Below are 22617 nucleotides of genomic sequence, written 5' to 3'. Positions count from 1 at the left end.
AGTTTGGAGTTACAGTACGTAACTAATGTTTTATTTTGTACAGGCTTCGCCCTCTAAGAGCTATTGCTATTGGGTTAAGGGTGAAGTAGGATATGGTCCATGCCTCTATGGGTCCGTCCGGAAAAAACACACACACACACACACACAAGCAATAACACACACACATTTCAGAGATGAATAAAGAATCCCTAAATCCAGCCACCATGGCAGGTGTAAAAAAGCAACACATGATAATGCCCGAAATTCTCAAAATATTACCCCCTCCCCCATGTCCATATATATATATATTTTTTTTTAATTTTCATTCTTGGCCCTAATACGCCGTTGTACACTGTAAAAACAGATAAACAACAGCTACTCAATACAATTGAGGCAACAGATTGCACGCAATATTATTAATTAAATCTAATTACAATGTATAGTGGGGTCATTCTACATAATGAGTACTTTTACTTTTGATACTTTAAGTACATTTTGAATGCAGGACTTGTAATAATTTCCACCACTGATTATGAGCTTCATTTGAGGCTTTTGTACTTATTTTCTGTACCATTGTGGAGCAGCTGATTGGACTCTGCTGTGGTGAGGCTCTGTAAAGACTGTTGGATCTCCTGCAGGGTCTTGAATAGAGGAGATATGCTGACCAGCTTTGACAGGTCGTGGTCACTGAGACAAGGAGCTGTGCTCTGTAGATGGACTGGGGAAGACAGAATCATCTCACTGGGGTGATACTTTCGGAAATTCAACAAACCTTTTTGGTGAATCTGTTCCTTACCTTGCTCTGCCTTGGTCATATTCACAGATGAAAACTGTGGACATGATTTCAAAGACGCTATTATTCTCCAATTAATTATTCCAAGATATGCTACAAAAACAAGTAACAAGGCTTGTAGAACCTGATAACGTAATAAATTCCCAATAATGTAATAACCCCGTTAATGTAATAAAAATCTGCACTTGAGTCCAGTGAAAATGTAATAAAACCTGATAATGCAATAACTTCCCAATAATGTAATAAAGTGCATTTCCCAATAATGTAATACACTTTTAACCAATAATGTAATAAAGTATTACATTAATGGGAGGTTATTACATTATCAGGTTAGCCTTCATTTTGCAAGTCCTGATAATGTAATAACCTCCTGATAATGTAATAAAGTACCCATTACTTGAGTTCAAGTGGTGATAATGTGTAGTCAACTCTAGCAAAGTTGAATGTTTATTAACTTTTGACCCGTTCATCCGTTTTTCTCAAAGGATGTATCACTGGAACCCTTGGGCCAACCCGAGCTCAATGCATCCTCAATGGGGTTTTTCGGCCATATTGGATTTTCCGCCATCTTTGATTTGATCAAAAACCTTTAGAAGGCCTCTCTTATCACAAATTTTGTCTAACCTTCTCTAAACTTGGCCCAGATGATCTTCCGACCATGACACACAAATACATTCGACATCTTCTTGAAATTCAAAGACAACGGGAATTTATTACATTATCAGGTTATCAATTTATTACATTATCAGGTTCTACAAGGTCACTTACAGTACCTGTGTATAGCACATGTTGGGGTCACCGTGCTGTGTGTATCCAGCCTGCGGCTCACATTCCCTGGCTTCGTGAGGACCAGTATGACCGTATGGGGGACCAGGCAAATCCTGGTTCTGCCAGGCTTCTCCTGTCAGCCTGCATAAGAGAGTTTCCACTGACCTGAGAACAGCTCCCAGTAACGTAGTAGTGGCCTCGGCTGGGGTGATGGGGTTATTCCGTCCCATGCAAGAAACAGTATAGAGAAAAACATTAATAATAAAGGATGTGGCATGTCTTCAGCCTCCAGAGTAAAACAGGTAGATATGAGTCTTTGGGTCATTAAATACAAATGAAACACTTGTGTGTTATCCTACAGCCAGGCACACAGTGTTTTAGCCTGTTAAAGGAGCAGTGTGTGGGATTCAAGGGGATATACTGTCACCTCTAAAGATAACTCAACAAATTATATTTTATTTGGTCATTCCCTTTGTGGTAAGATAAGCTAACAGGCTGCAGCTTTTTCTTTATCACACAGAGGAAGAAGTATTAATCTTCTCCACAAGAAAGGGAATAAGTGCATTTCCCAAATTGACAAATTAATCATTTAATTTTGTTGGTTTTGAGATTATGATGTTTGTCTTTTTTCTTTAATAGAAGAAAATTACTTTCTCTGTTGCTTTGGAAAATGTGTTTTTTCTAATGTCATCCATCATCATCATCATCATCATCATCACCATTAACTCTTACCGTGTGTATCTCTCTCTCCTGCACTGTAGTTAGATGGTTTATCCCTCATTGCATTATGGACTAGCAGCTCCTTAAGAAGACTCAGTTTTTTATGATCCATACTGTCAAAGACATTCTGAAAGAAAATATATAATATTTACTGTTTTGTTGCATCACTTGAGAATAATTCTTGAATATTACATTATAGAATATTACCTAATGGTGATTTTTTTCTTGAAATAATGACAATTTTATGCCTTAACTATAACTTACTTTGAGTGTTTCAGTCTGTTGACAAATGTTTCTATAAAACTCCTGTGTGTCTTTGCGGTGTCGGGCCAGTTGCGAGGCAATGTGCAGATTCTGATCCTCTAGTTTGTCGTACAGAGTCTTCACGTTTAACTCCTCCAAATCACAGCACCCTGACACACTTCCTAAAATGAGGCAGTCAGTTTCATTAACATGCAAGTTAGAAATGGGCTGAATTAAAGAGAAAAAAAGTCTCATCACGCCATTGTAAAGAGACAGAGAAGATTATCTCCTCATAAGTGGCTGCAACTTGATGTGCTACATAACAATTCAATAGTCTCTCTAGCTTTTTAGACAGTCTGCATAGAGCATGCAGTGGATGATAAGTACTTGAATTAAAATTGCAGAGGCTAACTAGAGAGTCAAAGATACCAGCACAAGTCATTAGAGTGTGAGATAAGTCATTATTTCTTTATCATCAATCAAATGTGGAATAGGCCGTTAACTGCTACCTGGCCATGCGTGATGGGTTTATAATTACTAGGCCAATGGACATTTAAACGCGTTATCGGGTTGCATGAATAATGCAATGAGCAGTAAGTGAGAAACATTAATGTCAACTCCATGTTTATCTCATTTCAACCATTATCACTGACTAGAAAAAAAGCCAATGGTAAATATAAGCCTGTGTGTTTTTGTGTGTGATACTGACCAGGTAATTGGAGAATTGTAGAAAGATATAAAAGCTGATGGCTTAATCCAATATACTAATGTATATACTCCTTTTAAACCAGAACTACCAGGACGTTTAACAGACCATTTCTGTTTTTATGATGCAAAAAACTTCATAAGAGGTGAATGGTAATAAAGTGAGCTCACCTCCTTTTGAAACAGCGGGCTCCTCAGCTTCTGCACCCTCCCCTACACCCCTACTGCCGAGGAAGCCACCCAGGCTTGGGACAGCTATGCTGAAAGATAAAAACAAAACCACACATTTACAAGTCATTGTACATACTGTAGTTTATATAGGAGGAGGACAAGGATAATTAGAACAATCATGAAGGGTATATGGCACAGTATGTGCTACTAGCAGTCGTGGAATGTAACTAAGTACATTTACTCAAGTGATGTACTTAAGTAAAGTACAAGTACCCTTAAAATTGTACTTGAGTATTTCCTTATATGTTACTTTATACTTCTACTTCACTACATTTAAGGAGCATATATTGTTCTTTTTACTCCACAATATTTAGCTTCCAGCTTTAATTATTTTTTACTTTAAGATTTAACGTGCAAAATATGATCAATTTGAAATGATAAACATGTTTATAAATTAAATCACACAACAGTACATTAAGTAGTTAAAATTAGCCCTACCTTAAGAAAATTAAAACGCTGCTTACATCGATTATAATAAGTGATGAGGTGGTCATTCTGTATATTGAGTACTTTTACTTTTGATACTTTAAGTACATTTTGATGCTGACACTTTTGTACTTTAACTTAACCCTCCTGTTATGTTGTGGGTCAAATTGACCCATTTCAAAGATAAAAAATGTTATCATGAAAAGAAAAAAGTCAAATTAAAAAATCAAAATAATCAATGTCATGTAAAACTGCATTTTTATTTCCAATGTACTTTCCATTGTAATTTGCATTTTTTTTTAATGAAAAACAAGTGAATAATTCTCATTGAATCATGATCTGTGCACTAAACATTGATTGAAATGGTTGGTAATGGAATTATTAATGAAATACAAACAATGTTTATTGGAATTTTTTTGTTTCTGACATAATAATTAAACATGCCCCCAGTCAAATTAACCCACATACATTATTGCTGTTCCTGAGAAGTGGAGATAACAGGAGGGTAACGTAAGTTTTGAATGCAGGACTTTTATTTGTAGTGGAGTAATTCTGCAGAGTGCTTTTAGTACTGCAGATCGTTGATGGGGAATGATGTGCAGGAGACGTCCAAGTTCTCAATTTAACATAATTTTATTACAATATGTCAATAAATGTGCAATACAGAGATCTCTGGGTTCAGACTTCACCAACTGAAACCCGTCTGTGTGAATCAGGGACATGGAGAGTGAACCCAGAGATCTCTGTATTGCACATTTATTGACATATTGTAATAAAATTATGTTAAAGTGAGAACTTGGACGTCTCTTGCTCATCATTCCCCATCAACGACTGCACAGAAAAGATAGGTGAGGATTTTTGGCGTTGGAGTCAGATTACCGGTATTCATTTTTCAAGGTTTCCTCAAGCTATTTTTCTAACACCTGACACATGGACATAAAGCACCATCAGTTCCGATGTCGAGCACACTGACCTGTCTCCACTGCAGACACAATCCACTGGACAGAAGGGCTCCCCAAGGCTGCGCCACTTTGGCTTCGTCCTCCACTGGGAGACAAGTTTTGCTTTGCCTGGTCGCAGAACTAACACTGTGGTCGTCAAAACCACAACCACAACCAGGAGCAGACTCAGGATCCCTACACACAGTTAGCGTCAGTGTGTCATGATTAAAAAAGAAAACACTTTTTTACAGACATGCACCTGCATAAAAAAATGTGGAGCAGGCATTAATACACTGCAAAATAAAGAAAAGTTGGGTGAACTCAAAATTTCAAGGCAACAAACTTCGATACATTTTTAAGTTGGACAATTAAATTAAATATTTTAAGTTTTGTTTTTGAGTTTGCTCAACTCTGAATTCAGATTTTTGTCAACTCAACTGTAAATTGTACTAACTTATAATTTTACATTGTAATAACTTTTAATCCTTACTTCTGCTAACTTCTGCAATGTGCTGAATTGGCACGATTGTAATGCCGCTATGAAATGTCAGCTAATGCTGCGACCACAATTTTGAGTTAGCATTGATACGCTAATGGCTACTCTTGTAGCTGTAACAAGCAGAACTATTGTCCCTTGTTGTGAACCCCAACTTAAACATATAAGTAACAACAACTCACCAACTTGTTTTTGAGCAGACAACTGGCTTGCTTTGTTGTGCTAACTGACATTATTGCCCTAAATGTCAGTAATTTATATTTCCAAGTTTTACCAACTTAAATCACTGTTTTAGGCCAAAAAATACAAGTTTTTTTACAAGGCTTTTTTTGCAGTGTAGTGAAGAGTAAGGGGAAAACACCTGCTATCACTCCCCAGTCAGGTAGAAGGTTGAGTCTGTGCTGCTTGACAATCCCATACTTGACCAGCTGTGCAGGGGTCATGGGCTGGAACACAGCAGCCCGAGGGTCACACTCTGTCCCCTCATCACTGACCACCACCACCATACTCCACTCTGGGACAGCACTGTCAACAAAGACGTACTTCCCTGTTTCTGAAAACACATGGGCAAACCTGAGAAAAGGAGAGGAAGAGAAAAAGTTTGTGGTGTAGAGCAGTAGTTCTCAACCTTTTTGAGTCACGACCCCCAATTTAACATGCATGTTGTCCGCGACCCCCGCTCACTGAACACAATCTCACACACACAGTTCAGATCACCCAAAAAAGAAACAAAATGACCAGAAAAAGGAAACAAAATGACCAAAAAAGACACAAAATGACCAGAAAAGACACAAAATGACCGAAAAAGGAAACAAAATGACCAAAAAAGACACAAATTGACCACAAAGTGATAAAAAAAAGACACAAAATGATCAAAAAAAGACGCAAAATGGCCAAAAAAAGACCCAAAATGACCAGAAAAGACAGAAAATGACCAAAAAAGAAAACAAAATGACCAAAAAAGACACAAATTGACCACAAAATTATCAAAAAAGACACAAAATGATCAAAAAAAAGACACAAAATGGCCAAAAAAGACACAAAATGGTCAAAAAAAGACACAAAATGATAAAAAAAAAGACACAAAATGACCAAAAAAGACACACAATGACCAAAAAAAGACACAAAATGACCAAAAAAATACACAAAATGACAAACAAAAAATCCCCACAAAATGACAAAAAAAAGACATTAAGTGACCAAAAACACATTCACACATGAACACTTTAACACAGTGGAGACAGAGCTGACTTGGCGACCCCCAGAAATCATCTCGCGACCCCAATTGGGGTCCCGACCCCAAGGTTGAGAATAGCTGGTATAGAGGACCATTGTGGTTGCCAAATGAGGTTTCATATAATCAACTTGAGACACAACCTGCAGGACAGACTCAACACTACCTTGTAGAGTTCAAGTTTGTCTGCTTCATGAGTATCTGCAGATGTCTGAAGGCTCCAAAGTCCCAGCCTGGGTTACTGTTAAACAGGTGGTCTTTCTGGTACACTGGGAAGTGGCTGAGACGGCGGTCTTAGAGACACAAAGAAAGTTAGAGCAAGATTACTGTGTTTAAAAACTGAGAGGATGTGAAGACAAATTCTATCAAATCTGGCGTCCTTTTATAGATAACTTCAACAGAAGCAAACAAACACTTCCCGCAACTTAACCTGATGTTAATATGAAGACAGCACTGAGCTATTCGATACCCTCTTCCATTTCTATCGCTTCTCATGTTTTTTATTTATCTATTTATTGTTTATTTGTTTGATTTATTTTATGTATTTATTTATTTTTGTATTCTTTGGTGTTTATATGCACATTGATATATATATGGATATGTAAAATATGACAAATCTGTTTGTGTGTTTAACTCAAATAAAAAGAGTGTTAAAAAAAAGTGATTCTCAGTCAAAATACATGAAAGTAAGCAAAATCTGTGGTACCCGTGTGGTTGATGGCGAGATGGAAAATGATCATGTCACCAGAGGACAGACAAGCGATGGGGTTAGGGATACGAGGAAGGACAGCCAGGTCAGCATCCTCATCATCTTCTGTGTCTCTCCTCTGTCTGGGTTTTGTATTTAGGAGCTCTATTGATTCTGAGTCAGGGTTTACACAGTCAAGTTACATTTTCAACTGTTTTCTTTTAAAATAATGCAGGAAATCAATAGGCTTAATTAAAGACATTTGGACAATAAAAATCAAATGAATCAGTAAGACAAGTTAAAACTGACCTGACAGAAACTGACTGATGAGCTGTTTCTGTGTGGGAATCCAACCAAACACTCCTTCAGGGTCAAACTGGACCAGATGGATTTTACCGATGCTTTTTGCATGGATATCTGGCCCTAAAATATTTATTACACTCTGGAAGTAAACAAAAAAAAAAACAAGCCCAATAAGAACTGCTATGACATCACTAGCATACTACATAAGTTCAAGACATAAAATGACAAGATATCAATAACTAATTTTTCCTCCTCATTAAACTGGCAAGACATCCATTTGCACATGGACACTGCACTAATTGGAGAATGTGGATGACTGTTAAAGTTACAAGTAATGCTTATAATAATTGGTTCATGATTACGAAGTGATTCATAATGCATGAAGTAACATTAATTTGGCCCCAATAAATATTTTATTGGTGAGCTATAAAAACACATGATTATTTGTGCTCATACATCTGTCTTAATGTTTAGAAATGCTTCACAAAGCATTTATTGACCATTAAATGAAGTATTGTAACCATTAGCTGCCAAAATATAATGTTAATAGGCTTATGTTTTAAAAGTCTTTAATCGTCTGGTAATAAACAAAAACATGCTTAAAACAGTAGATAAAATGTCATGATGTGTGAAACAACAAACTGTTGTTATTTTTAATCATTTAATCATATCATGTCATTGTTTTTTAACAAATATAACTATTAGCTAAAGTTAACTGACCTACCGTTCACCATTTATTGATGATGGTTATTACAAATTGTTAGCAGTACTCTTGTGGCTACTGTGGCTACTCTTGTAGCTGTAACAAGCAGCGCCGCTACAATCAGTTAGCCGCTAGAATCAGTTAGCCGCTAGAATCAGTTAGCCGCTAGAATCAGTTAGCCGCTAGCATCAGTTAGCCGCTAGCTTTTGCTGATGACAGAATTTCACAGATTTCCCGCATTTCACAACAAAGAAATAAGAGTTAGCAGAACTACTGTCCCTTGTTGTGAACCCCAACTTAAAGATATAAGTAACAACAACTCACAAACTTGTTTTTGATCAGACAACTTGCTTCCTTTGTTGTGCTAACTGACGTTATTGCCCTAAATGTCAGTAATTTATATTTCCAAGTTTTACCAACTTAAATCACTGTTTTAGGCCAAAAAATACATTTTTTACAAGGCTTTTTTTGCAGTGTAGTGAAGAGTAAGGGGAAATTAATCATATCATGTCATTGTTTTTTAACAAATATAACTATTAGCTAAAGTTAACTGAACTACCGTTCACCATTTATTGATGATGGTTATTACAAAATGTTAACAGTATCTCTTAACATGACACACACACATTATGCACACCAAGTTGCTATTTTGTTGAACTGCTAAATTCAATTTCCTGCATGGAGAGGGAAGCTCATTATTTATCACTTTCCCTTTGCTGTAATGCAATGATATCACCAAATGTGCAGCTGCTACATTTTTCCAGGTGTCCCGCTGAGGCTCAGACTGGCTGAGACCCTGATAAATGCTACGCAAAGCTTTCCACCAACTCACTGATCTAGCTAGATCCCCACAGTCTGAAAAGCCTCTTGGCTCACTGCATCAGTACAACACTAATATTAAATTTGTGCTTATTGTCATCCGGTGGTTGCAGCTTCCAAAAATCCTACCATTTGTGCACACAGTAAATGCAATCCATAAATACAAGGTAAGTGAAAAAAAAAACATTATCCCTTACCCTGGCCCACACCGTCCTGTCTCTTTCTTTGAGGCTGAGCAGCAGGTGTCCATCTGGAGACACCTGGGCAGAGAGCTGAGGGAGTCTGGAAAGGCAGGAAGTGTTGCAAAGCTCTTCAGCAGACACATATCGCTCACAATGGCAGCTGAGACGTCAGGATGGAGCAGATAGGACGAGAGACAGAAGGACAGACAGTACATCAGGCTATTCTGGCAATCGCTTTGAGATTCTAATAATAATTTCTTAATTAATTCTAGCTTTAGTCATTTTTATTGGGCAGTTTTTAAAATAGTAAAAGTGGGATTCACATGCCCATCTCCACATCCAGAGTTCCTCCATGTCGTCCACAGGTGATATTACAGGAGTGGAGGGAAGGTGACACACACTCTCTGGATGCTGCCAGACGAACCTGGCCTGTGGCACACCGTTTGTTTGCCTGGAACACACACACACACACACACACACACACACACACACACACGCACACACACACACACACACACACACACACACACACACACACACACACACACACACACAGAATTGAGGGGCAGCCAAAATGTCCTCACTTTATTGGTTAAAAACTTCTTCTGGTCCTCATTATGTAGAAAATACAAGAACATGCGCACACATGCATGTTATATTTCCATCGCTTTAGAGGATAATACATTGATGTCTACCCTAACATGTAATGATTTACATTATGGGGACTTGTTTTTTGTCCCTATATGCAGGGAAGTCCTCACAATGTGACTGTGTAAACCTATTTTTCTCCACAATATGAGAAAATACATCACAAAACACACACGCACGCACGCATGCACGCGCACGCACACGCACACACACACACACACACACACACACTCTCACACACACACACACACACACACACACACACACACACACACACACACAGAGAATTGAGGGGCAGCCAAAATGTCCTCACTTCTCAAAAATGACCTCACTTTAAAAACTCCTTCTGGTCCTCATTATGTACAAAATACAAGAACATGCGCACATATGCATGTTATATTTCCATCGCTTTAGAGGATAATACACTGATTTACATTCATTTCCTGGAGACCTTCCCTAACCCTAAGCCTTATCCTAATGTTAAATCCAGTCTGTACCCTAACATGTAATGATTTACATTATGGGGACTTGTTTTTTGTCCCTATATGGAGATAAGTCCTCACAATGTGACTGTGTAAACATATTTGTCTCCACAATATGAGAAAATAAATCACTAAACACACACACACACACACACACACACACACACACACAGACGCACACAGACGCACACACACACAAACACACACACACACACACACACACACACACACACACACACACACACACACAGACCTTGCTGGTCATTACATCATTCTTTATTCAAAACCAGTATAAGAGTATTCCCCCATCTCAGAGAGTTATATTGATTTCCATGTTTTGGAAAATATAAAGTAGTAAGTAAAATCATTGCCAATATTTCGCATGTTTTTCACAGGTCAATAATTTATTTGCAGTGGTCAGCACTCTAAGTGGTGGTTGATATGCTTCTGGGAAACTTCAATGCTAAATATGTATGGATGGGCTGCTGAGCCTCTCTCAGGGACACACCAGCACATCTGATTTTCAACCAATCCACACTTTTGATTACATTTCCATTTAAAGGAAAGAAAATACTTATTTGAACACACAAAAAAAAGATTTTGGATGAAAGTGAATATATGTCACAGAACTGTCCGAAGATGAAAACACTAAGGAAATGTGATACAGTAAGTGAAAGAAACTATTTGCTTCTGACCTCAGGCTGGCAGTCCAATTCACTGTCAGAGGTAGAGCTTTTGAAGTCCAGTTCATTGTAGAAGATGAAACCAGTTCTGCACAAGCATGAACCATCCGAGTGCTGGAACGCACGATTCTTACCAATGCACGTACAAGAAGAAGAACCTGAGGAGAAACAGATGCTTATAAAACTTAAATATCATAAAATAAACATACTATTTGTTCAGATAAAAGCATTTAATGTGGTCTGTGTTATATAGAAACATCTGATCTACACTGCAAAAACAGAAAAGTTGGGTGAACTCAAAATTTCAAGGCAACAAACTTCGATAAAATTTTAAGTTGGACAATTGAACAAAATATTTTAAGTTTTGTTTTTGTGTCTGCTCAACTCTGAATTCAGATTTTTGTCAACTCAACTGTAAATTGTACTAATTACAATTTTACATTGTAATAACTTTTAATCCTTACTTACTTATTTCTGCAATGTGCTGAATTGGCACGAGTGTAACGCCGCTATGAAATGTTAGCTAATGTTGCGACCACAATTTTGAGTTAGCATTAATACGCTAATGGCTACTCTTGTAGCTGTAACAAGCAGCGCCGCTAGCATCAGTTAGCCGCTAGCATCAGTTAGCCGCTAGCTTTCGCTAATGACCGAATTTCACCGCTTTCCTGCATTTCACAACAAAGAAATAAGAGTTAGCAGAACTATTGTCCCTTGTTTTGAACCCCAACTTAAAGATATAAGTAACAACAACTCACAAACTTGTTTTTGAGCAGACAACTGGCTTGCTTTGTTGTGCTAACTTACATTATTGCCCTAAATGTCAATTATTTATATTTCCAAGTTTTACCAACTTAAATCACTGTTTTAGGCCAAAAAATACAAGTTGGCTTTTTTGCAGTGTAACCTGCTAATGAGGTGGAGGAGCTGCCACAGGGAAAGCAGGCCTTCTGAGCGAGCAGGTGGTTGAAGGTTCCGGCTGGACATGGGTGACAGTCTCCCATTGTCTCAGCGTGAGTCCGGTTCCCAAAGGAGCCAGGGGGGCAGGGGATCTGTTGGGCTGATCCCGTAGGACAGACATATCCAAGAGGACAGGGGTTACTCCTGTAGTGGTCTGTACCTGTTGAATTAAAATAAATTCACATTTTATTTCGAGTTTTTGTTCAAAATTAACAACAACATGCTGCCTGACTATATTCAGAAAATGTTCAATCTAAGACAAAGCATTATAATTTCAGAGGTGTGTGTATATTTAAAAAAATAAAAAACCAGAACCAACACCAAATCACCATGCACCACGGTAACAGCTGTTAATTTATGGAACAAATTGGAGAAAGACTTGAAAACTTGCAATACCATTAACTTATTCAAAAAATTACTTAAAAATAGGATGATTAATTCATATAAGTTAGAGTAATGAGTAATAAGCTTCTTTCTTTTCTCTCTTTTGTGATTGCTGATTTCTTTTGTTGATAAATAACAGATTGTACATTTCTAATTTTTAAATTTACTTGAGTTGTAACAGGGTAGGCGTAATAAGCTATGCTTCCGCCTACGCCTTCTCGGTCCAAATGTCTATTATCAATTTCCTCTCTCTGTTTACATGTTGTTTACTTTGATCAATGTTAACTTTCTGGTTTGTTTTGATGACATGTATTGACCGAAATAAACATGCCAAAACGCGCCAAAACAACAGCAGGGCATTGTGGGATTTGTAGTATTAGCTGTAAATGCACCGTATAATCCCGGCGGGTCAGCTTTTATAGTACAATAATAATATAATAATTTGATATTGGCTCGGGCCAGAGTTTGACACCCCTGGGGTAGGCCATAAAAAACAAATACTGTAAACATAAACTGACACCTGGGATGATTTGTAGTTGTTGGTAGAGTACCTGGGGGGCAAAAGTATCCTGATGGACATGGAAGGCATCGTGGGTTAGGGGAGAGGTTCGGTCGATAGGTGCCCCCCTCACACTCACTACAGCAGCTGTTTTTGGATCCCCTGAGGCCGCTGGTGTTGACAGGCATGTAACCCCCTTCACAGGACTTCATGGCTGAGCTGTTGGCTGGGCAGTAGTAGGGGAACGGACAGCTGTGGGGCATGGTAACAGGGTTATTTATAAAGCTTTAACCCACACAGCGAAGAATCAGTCCAAAGCCATTAAGCTTTTAGGTTTTAACAGTTACTGGGGTAGTTCAGATTTTTTGAAGTGGGGTTGTATGAGGCACTTATCCACAGTCAGAGTGTTGCATACAGTAGGTTGCAGTTGGCACGTCCCCAGTTTAAAGATGCAGGCAGGTTTTTTACGGCAACAGCAGCAAAATGTACTTTAGCCACCTAAAAAAAGGCCCAGCTAAAAGTAAAAAGGTCAGAATCAGTTTAAGTGAACACTATTTTTTCACTTTGTTTGTTTTTGTAAGCCACCAGACTCCTTTGACAAGAACAGTAATTTTACATTGCAGAACACAGGAGTTGCTGGTCTACTGCTGCCTCGATCGCTTTGTTTGTTTGTTTGTTTGTTTGTGTTATAGTGTGACGTTGGTGAATCCAAACTAACCCTTTAAAACACCAATTTCACACAAATAAATGAGGCAGTGGGACCAGCAACCTCTGTGTTCTGCAAGGTAAAATTACTGTTTTTGTCAAAGGAGTAAGAGAACATACTGTAGATCAGCTAATCTCAACCTTGGGGTCCCGACCCCAATTGGGGTCGCAAGATGATTTCAGTGGGTCACCAAATCATTTTGGAAGTCAGCTCTGTCTCCACTGTGTTAAAGTGTTCATGTGTTTTAGTCTTTTTGGTCATTTAATGTCTTTTTTTGGTCATTTTCTGTTTGTTTTTTGGTCATTTTGTGTCTTTTTTTGATCATTTTGTGTCTTTTTTGGTCATTTTGTGTCTTTTTTTGATCATTTTGTGTCATTTTTGGTCATTTTGTGTCTTTTTTTGATTATTTTGTGGTCAACTTGTGTCTTTTTTGGTCATTTTGTGTCTTTTTTTAGTCATTTTGTGGGGTTTTTTTTTGGTTATTTTGTTTCTTTTTTGGGTCATTTTGTCTTTTTTTTGGTAATTTTGTGTCTTTTTTGGTAATTTTGTTTCTTTTCTGGTCATTTTGTGTCTTTTTTGATCATTTTGTGGTCAATTTGTGTCTTTTTTTGGTCATTTTGTTTCCTTTTTTTGGTCATTTTGTTTCTTTTTTGGGTGATCTGAACTGTCCGTGTGAGATTCTGTTCAGTGAGCGGGGGTCATGGACAACATGCATGTTAAATTGGGGGTTGCGACTCAAAAAGGTTGAGAACTACTGCTGTAGATAACTTCAGCTTCAGTTACCTGTCGGAAAGAGCTGTCTTACAGCAAGGTAAAACCGTGAAAAGTGTACACTTGAACTAAATTACATTTTGCTACTGCCCCTGTCCATAGCAGTATATTGCTTAGTTTCTGTTCCGGACCTGCTGCCTACTTCTCAAAACTGTGGGTGTGCCTATCATCATCCACTATATAATACACTGAATACCTCATGTAACCCCACTTCAAAAAAATCTAACCATCCAACTATCCCTTTAAAGTCTCTTATTTTCATGTCAGCCTTTGCAGGATATTGGACATTTCGTGCACTCACACTTGTTTGGGGGTGTGGTAGGAATGAGATCCCTCAGGACAAAAATATCCTTCTGGACAGACTTGAGGCTCAGCAGTCTGAGGTCCACAGTATGAGCCAGCTCTGCACAGCTTCTCTGAGACTGCACCTGGATTATGAGCAAAAACTAATTACTGCCAAACTTTATTACTGCCTTAAGGCAGTTATTAAAATGAGAGACTTAAAGTCATCACACACAGATGATAATATACTTTTATACATTTTAAACTCTGTTAATGAACATACCTAGAGGACATTGATAAGAAGCCCTGCAGGGAATCCCTTCAACATTGGGCTTCCCTGTAGCCCGAGGATCAGGGCAGAAGGTTCCCCCTGTGCACAGTTCACACTGGCTGGGTGCTGCTGCTCCAGGAAGAGGTCTCTTGGTGCCTGCAGGGCAGAGGATGGGGGGTCCAGATCCACTGCACCAGAAACCAGGCGGGCAGGGGCTGTTTGAGTAGTCTGTAAGCCCTTGGAGAAAAAAAACACTTTTCTTCACACAATATAACCAAAGTAGAAATACATTTGCTGCATCTGTCCACACACACTGAGTGGGACATTAAAGGAAAAACGCCTGAACCATTACTCTCATCAACAGTGGCGGTTCTAGACAAATTTTACTGTGGGGGCCATGGAGGGGCCAGTGTTTAATCAGAGGGGCACATTAGCCCATGAAAAAATGACAAAGATGATATTTAAGCATTCAAAATCTTTGAATGTCTTGAAAAAGACACAAAATGACCAAAAAAAATACACAAAAAGACACATAAATGACACCAATGACAACAACAAACACAAAATTACCAAAAAAAGACACAAAAAAGAATGTATAAGACTCCATAGAGTTAAACTATTATACAATGTACACATTCTGGGTTCCTTTTGTGTACAATGAGATGTTGATTGAACAAAAAAAAAGGTTAGAATTGTTCCATTGTTCATTGTTATGAATTGATCATTTTATTATTAATTTGACACAGGGGCCACAACAGGGGCCAAAGGCTTCTTTACAGGGGCAGTGGCCCCTGGAGGCCCCTGTGTAGAACCGCCACTGCTCACCAAAATTAGTTTTCTACTACATATAATTTAGAATCCTTTACTTATGCGTACAAATATCCACAGGCGGAAGAGAGAGCGAGATCATCTGCTGGGAATAAACCACTATTGAAGATAAAGTAACAATTCAATTTCACTTTGAAATCATTTAAGCTTTTTTTTTGGGAGATTAGAAAAAGTTTATTCTTTGTAGATCCACCGCTTAAGCATGACCATAGCCTCAGGTATCACACATTTAAAATTCATAGTCTTCAATTACATTATACCTCCTTCACTCTTATCTCCGGCTCAGGCACTGGTGTAATAATGTAAGAACATATTGAAGTGAATACAGCCTAGAAAGGTAATTTTCTTTGATCTGTCCTTACAAATTTAAATTCAAGCCCGACAGAGACAGGACTATTAAGACATATTTTACACTTTATCATACAGCAGGCACAGGGAATGGTAGAATACAAAAAACCTTGAAAGAAACATTTAAATACATCTTTAAATACACGGTTCTACGCAGGGGCCTCCAGGGGCCACTGCCCCTGTGTAGAAGCCCTTGGCCCCTTCTGTGGCCCGTGTGTCAAATTAATAATAAAAGGATCAATTTATAACTATGAACGACAGAACAATTTTTACCTATTTTTCTATCTCATTATACACAAAATGAACCCAGCATGTGTACATTGTATAATAGTTTAATTGTGCAATAAAAGCTTGTGTGTGTATGTATATATATATAAAAAAAGATCATTCTCACCGTACTGCTCTTTCAAAATAAAAAAAAGTAATTGTGCACAAAAATGAGAAATGTCTATGTCGAACAAAAATAGTTATTATTGATGGTAAGTCTCTTTGTTTCAATCAATGTATTTGTATATTCCAAATATACTTACATTAAATGAGATTTTTAAATAAGCTAAATTAAAGGGTTTGAATGCTTAAATATAATCTTTGCTGTTTTTTAATGTGCCCCTCTGATTAAACACTGGCCCCTGCTTGGCCCCCACAGTAAAACTGGTCTAGAACCGCCACTGGTGGTCAGTTTTAATGCAGCATGTCAGACCTGTGCTGTTACAGTGTGAACCAGGAGGGCAGGCCAGGCAGTCACCCTTGCTGCCTGCTCCAGGGGAAGCTCGATAGGTGAAGAGCGGACATGGCCTCGGTCCTGTCCCTCCATTGAAGTCACTGCCAGGCAGACCATCACAGTAATGAGCAGCAGGACAAGGATGAAGGACCGGGTCACCTGCAAACACACAAATGCCAAATTTAGGAAGAAGGAAAAAGGTTTCGGAAAAGATCAGATGAACCCTCAACGGCTCCATCGACAGCAGGGGTGTCAAACTCAAATACACAATGGGCCAAAATTTAAAACTTGAATAAAATCGCAACATTGAACAAATAAACCTTTTAATATATACCAAACATGTTTTGCTTTAACATTAAATATGGAACCAGCAACGCTTATAAACATACAATATATGACTAAATAGTGCAGACATGCAAAATCAAATTTCAAATAAAAAACACATCAATGTCATTAATTTATTCAATAAAAAATAAATAAAAACCGTATGCCTCTTTTCGATTTGCATCCTTCTGATTTAAATATCAAAATAAACTTTTTCAACAGGTTAATAAATTCTGCCTTTCTTTTCGCCATTTTTGGGAAGGGGTAGCTCGGAGACAGCTCTAGCTTGAGGTTGCTATGACGACTGTCACAGAGGAGCGTTTCTGGGTCCTGTCCTGATTGACGCGCCAAAACAACAGCAGGGCATTGTGGGATTTGTAGTATTAGCTGTAAATACGCCGTTTAATACCGGCAGGTCAGCTTTTATAGTACAATAATAAGATAATAATTTGGTATTGCCTCGCGGGCCAAATAAAATTACACTGCGGGCCAAATTTGGCCCGCGGGCCAGAGTTTGACACCCCTGATCTACAGATTTTACAAAACCTGGGACCCTCTAATAACTTATATGAACAATCTACCTGGTCTGGAACTTGAACTTTGAACTTTTACACCTGAAATAATGAATGTTAGGTGCACCTTTCTTTTGTGTTGTTGTTTTGTTTTTGTTTGTCCTGGTTGGTGTCTGTGATAGGTTTGTCAGGTTGGATTCGGTTTGTTTTTTATTGGGATTGTTTTTTGTTTTTTTTCTATGGCTATCTATAAAACAGAGAATATGATTGTTTCATATGATATGTGGAAAATCACAAATAAAGTGGTTTTAAAAAAAAGAAAAAAGGTTTCATGTACTTTCATAGTGAGGTTGTTTTATGCCACGTTTGTACCACTGCTGCTTATGAGTTGAGGAATCAATTTCAATACCTTATTGATCACTTTTAAGGCTCATTAAGCCTTTATATTGGCTCCTCGCTACATTTCAAACCTGTTTACCCTTCATTATCTTGAGCTCAGTTATAATTCTCAAGGCAAGGCTCTTTCCTGGCTCTTTCCATTTCCTAGCCTGTGGTTTTAGCTGCAGTTTCAGTCCAAAGATCCTGCTGATATCTTCTTATACTCAGTTTACACATGAGACACACTATGACGACAATAACTACCTGGCAAAACAAGCAATAAGCTGCTTTCCAAGTATCAGGATTAAATACAGCTAATCTAGGCCAAAGAAAAAAATATCTATATAAATGTCAGAGCTCCCAATCTATACAAGAGCCTTCCTGCTTTGATTTTCTGAATCAATGTCTCAGCCATTCCTGTTATGATTTATCAAAACCATTTGTCTTAAGAAAAAAAGGCCTCTTCATAATTAAAACTGTATGCTTCAATTTACCCTGAAAACCTGAAGCCAGTCGCTACAAAAACACTTTGAACTACTAAGACATGAAGAGAATTATCAGCTCATACCAGCTTTACACCAATGCTGAGGTGGGCAGGGTAAGCAGTCCTGCAGGCTGGCACCTCCTGGGGAGCTCCTCACTGTGTTTGCAGGACACAACACAGCCTCCTCTGTGCCCTCAGGGCAGTAGAAACCTGGAATAAAAAAATACATACAGATATGAGATTAAAAATGTATCAAAATATTAAAATTCTCCAAGAAGAGAGCTGATTTGATCTCATATATCAAAGAATCTAAGCTTTAAGTAAGAAAATGTGTGTGTAAATATAAGGGTGTTTCTGCAACTACGGTCACTTTTGACTCTCCCAAATTAAAAAAACCAACCTCGATGAATTTCAATTTTAACCATCAGAGTCTGTGATACATATTAACAGATACACAAAATTGTTTCTAATCGTTAAGATTTTAATCTGGAAAATGTTTATTTTTTATGGTTTTCAGCACTTTTTCTTACAAAATGTCCTTACCGCAACATTAAAATAGCGTTCATTTTATACATTTTCCTTTTTGAATTTCTACAAAATTTTAAAACATTTACATTTATTTTCATCAAGTTTTGTGCATCATTGTAAAAACTGATGTAAAAAAATAATAGAAATTAGGGGATTTCATTGTTTTCGCTATGCCATGGAAAATTGATATTTCTAAATATCAATTATTGGTAGCATTGAGGTCGTTGTTTTTTAAATAATTGATTTATTGTACCTGGTGGACATGGTCCAGCGCACTGCATGGCCCACTGGCACTGGGTCAGATTAGACTTTGGTCCCTGAGGGGTGAAATCTGCACTCCCAGAAACACAAAGATATCCAGCAGCACACACACCCTGAATCCTACCGGCCCTGAAGAAAACAAACACAGGGTTAGTTTATCCACATAGAAAACACACATATACACACAAAAACAATCAGAGAGGCAGTGAAATGTATGCTTCATTAGGTAAATAGAATGATAATCACATTGTTCCTAACATTCTCACCTCCCGTATCTAAATTCATTATATTCATGCATATCAAGGTGTTAATTTGGCTGTTCAGTGAACCGTGACTCCCGAACATGATATACTCCTGTATTCTGCTAATTGTGAGCATAATCAGAGCAGGGATGAATGTTTGCCTCTGAGCATATGTCCATGTATGCATTTTGATAATGTGTGTGTGCCTAATTGTGTGTCTGTCTGTGTATTTCTGGATATTTGTGAATGTGAGACACATGCATACACACATATGACAAATGATGCATCCAGTGTACCTGCAGAACTTCCCTGGAGGGCAGGGTAAACACTCTCTCTCTTCTTGTAGCCCTCCTTGGTTTGAATGAGTGTATGTCCCATTAGGGCACGGCTGAGGCACCATTGTGCCTGAAAAAAAAAACGATGCAGTATCGAGCTGAGGCTGACAGCGTGATTTATTTTTCATCACTTAAACACAAGTCTGAGAGGCATCTGTGTGTTTTTGTATGTGTTATTCGGGATGGTTTATAAAGTTATACATAAATTAATTTGAAGTTGCTATTCCCTGTTGTCAACATTGTCCTTTTAGAGCAGCTGTTCTCAACCTTGGGGTCGGGACCCCTATTGGGGTCGCGAGATGATTTCTGGGGGTCGCCAAATCATTTTGGAAGTCAGCTCTGTGTCCACTGTGTTAAAGTGTTCATGTGTTAATGTGTTTTAGTCTTTTTGGTCATTTAATGTCTTTTTTGGGGGTCATTTTGTGTGTTTTTTAGTCATTTTGTGTGTTTTTTGGTCATTTTGTGTCTTTTTGTGTCTTTTTCGGTCATTTTGTTTCCATGTTTTAGTCATTTTGTGTCTTTTTTTGGTCATTTTGTGTCTTTTTTGGTCATTTTGTGTCTTTTTTGGTCAATTTGAGTCATTTTTTGCTTAATTTTATGTAATTTTCTGGTCATTTTGTGTCTTTTTTTGATCATTTTGTGGTCAATTTGATTCTTTTTTGGGTAATTTTCTTGGGTCTTTTCTGACTAATCCCAAAGTATCAAGTTATTACTTTACAAGGAGTCTCTGGCTTGAAGCTGACTGTTACACACTCAGGAGGTCAGAATGGACCTTTAAACTTATAGCAAAGGACTTAGATTAAAAGTAACAATAAAATATAAAAAAAAATATATAAATGCACAGACAGAGAGATGTTTTGGTTGTTGTCTGCTTCATTATTTGTCCAAAATTCGTCGTATCAACTGAGTTTGTATGATCTGAACTGTGCGTGTGAGATTCTGTTCAGTGAGCGGGGGTCGCGGACAACATGCATGTTAAATTGGGGGTCGCGACTCAAAAAGGTTGAGAACTACTGTTTAAGAGTACCTGCGGGGCAGAAGGAATGTGGCGGGCAGGGCCATGGCTCTCCCACTATGGCCTCTTCACAGTAAAACCCGGGACGGCATGGGATGCAGCTTTCTGAGCCGGGGTTCGGCTGATACTCTCCAGTGGGACAAGGCAAGGCCAGGGCAGAGCCTTCTGGACAGTAGTGGCCCTACGAGAGAATGGGAATGACAAAGGCATTCAGTGGAGCAAGGCAATAACATTAATCAACATCACAACCACCTCTCCGTCTCCCCTGCCCGTCTCGTTACCATGGGGAGCAGAGCTTTCAGTTGCTCTGCTATCTTGCTCTGGAATTCCCTTCCCCCTTCCCTTCGCAACATCACATCTCTCAATCAATTCAAATCACAACTCAAGACTTACCTGTTCAGACTCGCTCACTCCATCTGATCCTCTGCACAAACTCCCCTCCTTTATTGTAATGTATTTGTAAATGTTCTGATTTGTTTTGATTGTATGATGTGTATGATGTTCTACATTGTTTTTTTGTTTTTTCCATGTTGTAAGGCGACCTTGAGTGCCTTGAAAGGTGCCCTATTAAATAAAATGAATTATTTTTAAAAAATTACAGCTTCTCCAGGAGAGATACTGTTAGGAAAACAATATGGAATAAAGGGGAGATGAGGGAAAAGAGAGGGAAAATAATGACATAGTATATTAATAACCCTTACCTTGGGACAGAGGAAGGCATATGGAGTGGTTGAAGAGAAGTCAAAAGGGCAGTAGAAACCAGCAGCACAGGGGCCACTGGGGCTGGCCAGACCCTCAGTAGAGCAGTAATGACCAGCAGGACAGGCTGTGCAGCTCTCCATGGAGACCCCTCCTATGACAACAGATAACAGTGAGTGTATACAGGGTTGCAGATCAGACAAGCAGATCCCATTAGGAACTCTTTCAAATGCAAATGCCGGCTACTAATTAAAGAGATGATATGGGTATTGAATTATTTAATTATTTACACGACGGAGTGACTCTAACAGAAAGTAGAAAAGTGCAGATCTTCACCAGGCTTTGAGGTTCTCCTGCATAGCATAGCTCTGATTGATCCACACTCAGTTCTGAAAACAAGCTTTACAAAAGTGTTGTATGTGTAATGTTTTGCACACAGACACGAAAAAAGTTTGCCATAGTTTTAATGCATTTAGTGCAATTAAATTACAGCATAATCTATTTATTTTGTTTTCATTCCTATTTAGTCATTGACATACTTGGAGATGGCGTTGAAACTCACCAAGCTGTTTGCACACCTGGATGTGGTTATTAATTCAGACATGATTGATTTTGGTTTTCCGACATATCTGGGACTTCCACAACAGGAACAAAAACGCAATAGTGGTTATTTTGGTCACAGTTGATTAATGAAAGTATTTGGCAGTATTTTTTACACTGATGTCTCTAGCACGAGTAACATAAATGTGATCCTGCGTTTAACTGGTGGAGAGTCAAAATAAAATTGTGGCCTGCAACAAACTAGATAAAGCTTGTTTTTTTTTTTTTAACTCAGCTGATTGCAGGAAATGCCTCGGAGTCAGCAGTCATTGACGATAAAACGGTAAAGAAAATTGTTTTTTCAAAATTACCACAAATTACCAGTGACTTCATTGTGAATTACCACAATGTCATTAATGTGCATGAAATGTATTAGGCTGATTGGTCCAGTAGTGTGAGAGATTAGCAGATGGACAGATGCATGT

General features: G+C 38.2%; 1 protein-coding gene and 2 long non-coding RNA genes across 3 annotated transcripts; all 3 read right to left on the bottom strand.

The window, feature by feature from the left end:
• Positions 1-518: 518 nt before the first annotated feature.
• LOC131970744 (uncharacterized) lies at positions 519-9358 on the bottom strand. Its single transcript, XM_059332165.1, has 10 exons — positions 9247-9358; positions 7534-7666; positions 7243-7398; positions 6703-6829; positions 5664-5875; positions 4839-5001; positions 3380-3468; positions 2525-2685; positions 2273-2387; positions 519-697 (listed from the first exon to the last, which is right to left on the bottom strand). The coding sequence occupies exons 3-10, from the start codon at positions 7274-7276 to the stop codon at positions 519-521; spliced, it is 1080 nt and encodes a 359-aa protein (XP_059188148.1). The 5' UTR covers positions 7277-7398; positions 7534-7666; positions 9247-9358.
• Positions 9359-9551: 193 nt separating this feature from the next.
• Positions 9552-11979, bottom strand: LOC131969531 (uncharacterized). The gene is made up of 3 exons (XR_009394122.1): positions 11952-11979; positions 11057-11202; positions 9552-9682 (listed from the first exon to the last, which is right to left on the bottom strand). It is a non-coding gene; the product is annotated as an uncharacterized LOC131969531 (long non-coding RNA).
• Positions 11980-19329: 7350 nt separating this feature from the next.
• LOC131969533 (uncharacterized) lies at positions 19330-21266 on the bottom strand. The gene is made up of 3 exons (XR_009394124.1): positions 20906-21266; positions 19840-19948; positions 19330-19430 (listed from the first exon to the last, which is right to left on the bottom strand). It is a non-coding gene; the product is annotated as an uncharacterized LOC131969533 (long non-coding RNA).
• Between the last annotated feature and the right edge of the window lie 1351 nt (positions 21267-22617).

This window comes from Centropristis striata, chromosome 4, assembly GCF_030273125.1.
Source record: "Centropristis striata isolate RG_2023a ecotype Rhode Island chromosome 4, C.striata_1.0, whole genome shotgun sequence".
NCBI lineage: Eukaryota > Metazoa > Chordata > Actinopteri > Perciformes > Serranidae > Centropristis > Centropristis striata.
The sequence above is the reverse complement of the archived record's forward strand: the minus strand, read 5'-3'. Positions and strand labels throughout refer to the sequence as shown.

Coding starts and splice junctions, on each gene's coding strand:
- LOC131970744 (XM_059332165.1), bottom strand. CDS start 7,276: ATGATCATTTTCCATCTCGCCATCAACCACACGG. Junction 6,830..7,242: donor TCTCGCCATCAACCACACGG/GTACCACAGATT, acceptor TGTGTCTCTAAG/ACCGCCGTCTCAGCCACTTC. Junction 2,388..2,524: donor AACAGACTGAAACACTCAAA/GTAAGTTATAGT, acceptor ATTTTCTTTCAG/AATGTCTTTGACAGTATGGA.